Below are 2,170 nucleotides of genomic sequence, written 5' to 3'. Positions count from 1 at the left end.
GGGGGGTCTGGGACTGCTGGGGGAGGGGGAGTCCAAAGTTGCCAGGCTGAGTGTGGGGTGCTGGGCACTGAGTGTTGGGGTGCCTCTGGGGCGGGGGCCCTGTCCCCCCCTGACCCTGGCACAGCACTGAGATCTGTGTCCCCCCCTCCCAGGCACCAGCGAGGGGCAGCCGGGGCTGCGTCCATCCCTGGGGCTGTCGCTGGCACCCTGGAGGGAGTCGAGCCTGGATGGGGCCGGCGGGCAGAGCAAGGTGACCACTTGGGGGTGGGGGCTGGCCACCATCCCCAGCCCCAGTGCCTGACACCAGGGCAGATGGGCAGATGGGCTGGCTCCTTCCCTGACACCTTCTTTCCTCTCCCCTCCTCCAGGATGGTGCTTACGGGGGCCACAGTGCCACGCTACCCCGTAACTACAAGGTGTCCCCGCTGGCGGGCGAGCGGCGGGCGGAGGGACCCTTTCGACGCTCGGGACCCGGCACCCTGCCCCGCAGCTGGCACTTCTCCCAGCAGCCTGTCTCCCGCATCCCCGTGCCCCCCCAGGGTGGGCGGCCCCCCCGCCACAAACCTTTGCCCCTTTCCATGATCTTCAAGCTGCAAAACGCTTTTTGGGAGCAAGGGGTCGGCGGTCCCCGGGGGCTTCCCCTGGTCCCCCCCGCCGGTCCACGTGCACCCCAAAAGCAGCCCCAGCTCCCGGTGCTGCCCCAGGCCCCCCCGGCGCTGACTGGGGGTGAAGGTGAGGTTCCTGTGGGGGGGCTCTGGAGTGGGGAGACATAGGGGTTAACTGGGGTGATCTGTGCGTAGCAGGACGTGGGTTTGGGGGGGACCAGGGGGCTGCAGCATGAGGGGTACAGACTTTTGGGGGGTGGGCGAGGCAATGGGGCTGCAGCACGCTGAGATGGGGGAGTTTGGGGGGGGGGTCCATGGGGTTCTGGTGTGCTGACCCACATAGGGTCACTCCAGGGTGGGAGGTTATGGTGCTGACCCCAGCCCCTGCTCTGACAGGATCTGGGCGCCCCGTGCCCCCTGAGACCGTTCTGCCAGAGGGGGAGCCGGAGCTGGAGCGGCTGCTTCAGGGTGGGGAGGCTGAGGGGTTGGAGCGGCCGCTCAGCCCCACACGGCTGCAGCCCCTGCTGCCCCCCGAGGCCCAGCGGGTCCCCGAGTTCGAGGAGGTGGCACGGGTGCTGGCCGAGATGCCCCGACCCCTCAAGCGCCGTGGTTCCATGGAGCAAAGCCCAGGACCGGCACTGCCACCCAGCCGTACCCGCCAGTACCAGCAGCTCATCACCCGCCTCCTGCACCGCCCGCCCCGCCGCGACGAGCCCTTGGCTCCCGGTGACACCGGTGCCTCGTCTGACCTGCCACCCCCTGCTCCGGCGGCTCCTGAGGCTCGGCCACCCCGCCACAGCCCCCCACCGCAGTCCCCCAGCAGCCCAGCACCTGCCCTGGTAAGTATCTGCAGTCTCTGGGGTGCCACGGTGTCCCATGGAGTCACCCGAGGTGCCACGAGGTGCCCACTGTCCCTTAGAGCCCCACGAGGTGCCACGAAGTGCCCACTGTCGCTTAGAGCCCCCCAAGGTGCCACGAGGTGCCTGGTGTCCCTTGCAGCCCCCCAAGGTGCTGCAAGATGCCCAGCGTCCCTTCGAGTCCCCTGAGGTGCCAGGCAGTGGTTGCTGTCCCCAGGGCTTCCCCCAGTGTCCCCAGAAATGGCAAGCAGCGCCTGGTGCCACCAGACGTGGCCCTGCAGTCCCCATGGGTGCACTGTGGTGCCAACCAGTGCCCCGGGAGGTGTCCCCAAGGTCCCCCGGGTGCCGAAGAGCACTGGGTGCCCCGGGAGGTGTCCCCAAGGTCCCCCGGGTGCCGAAGAGCACTGGGCGCCCCGGGAGATGTCCCTGGGGTCCCCCGGGTACCGTACAGCGCCGGGTGCCTCGTCGTTGTTCCCCAGCCCCCCCTGACCCCCCGGCTGCCGCAGGAGCTGCGCTCGGCCCTGCGCGACCCCTCCTCGCCCCGCAGGCGCCCTGGGGCCCGCGTGCGCCTCAACCCCTTGGTGCTGTTGCTGGATGCGGCCCTGACTGGGGAGCTGGATGTGGTGCAGCAGGCGGTGGCTGAGGTGGGAGAGGGGACCGTGGGGACAGGGCAGTGGGGACGAGGGCTGGGGTGGCGAGGGCTGGGGG

The 2,170-nt window shown here is 70.3% G+C and overlaps 1 protein-coding gene across 1 annotated transcript in view; it reads left to right on the top strand.

Moving 5' to 3' along the window:
- PPP1R13L (protein phosphatase 1, regulatory subunit 13 like) overlaps positions 1 to 2,170 on the top strand; it is a 5,576-nt gene that overhangs the window by 1,098 nt on the left and 2,308 nt on the right. Inside the window, exons 4-7 of the mRNA XM_010567202.1 lie at positions 153 to 250; positions 369 to 715; positions 949 to 1,444; positions 1,969 to 2,106. Coding sequence (XP_010565504.1) covers positions 153 to 250; positions 369 to 715; positions 949 to 1,444; positions 1,969 to 2,106 — 1,079 coding nt within the window. The remainder of the gene's footprint in view (positions 1 to 152; positions 251 to 368; positions 716 to 948; positions 1,445 to 1,968; positions 2,107 to 2,170) is intronic.

Source organism: Haliaeetus leucocephalus, unplaced genomic scaffold (assembly GCF_000737465.1).
Source record: "Haliaeetus leucocephalus isolate CR32 unplaced genomic scaffold, Haliaeetus_leucocephalus-4.0 Scaffold227, whole genome shotgun sequence".
NCBI lineage: Eukaryota > Metazoa > Chordata > Aves > Accipitriformes > Accipitridae > Haliaeetus > Haliaeetus leucocephalus.
Note: the sequence above shows the minus strand (reverse complement) of the source record. Positions and strands in the feature narration are given on the sequence as shown.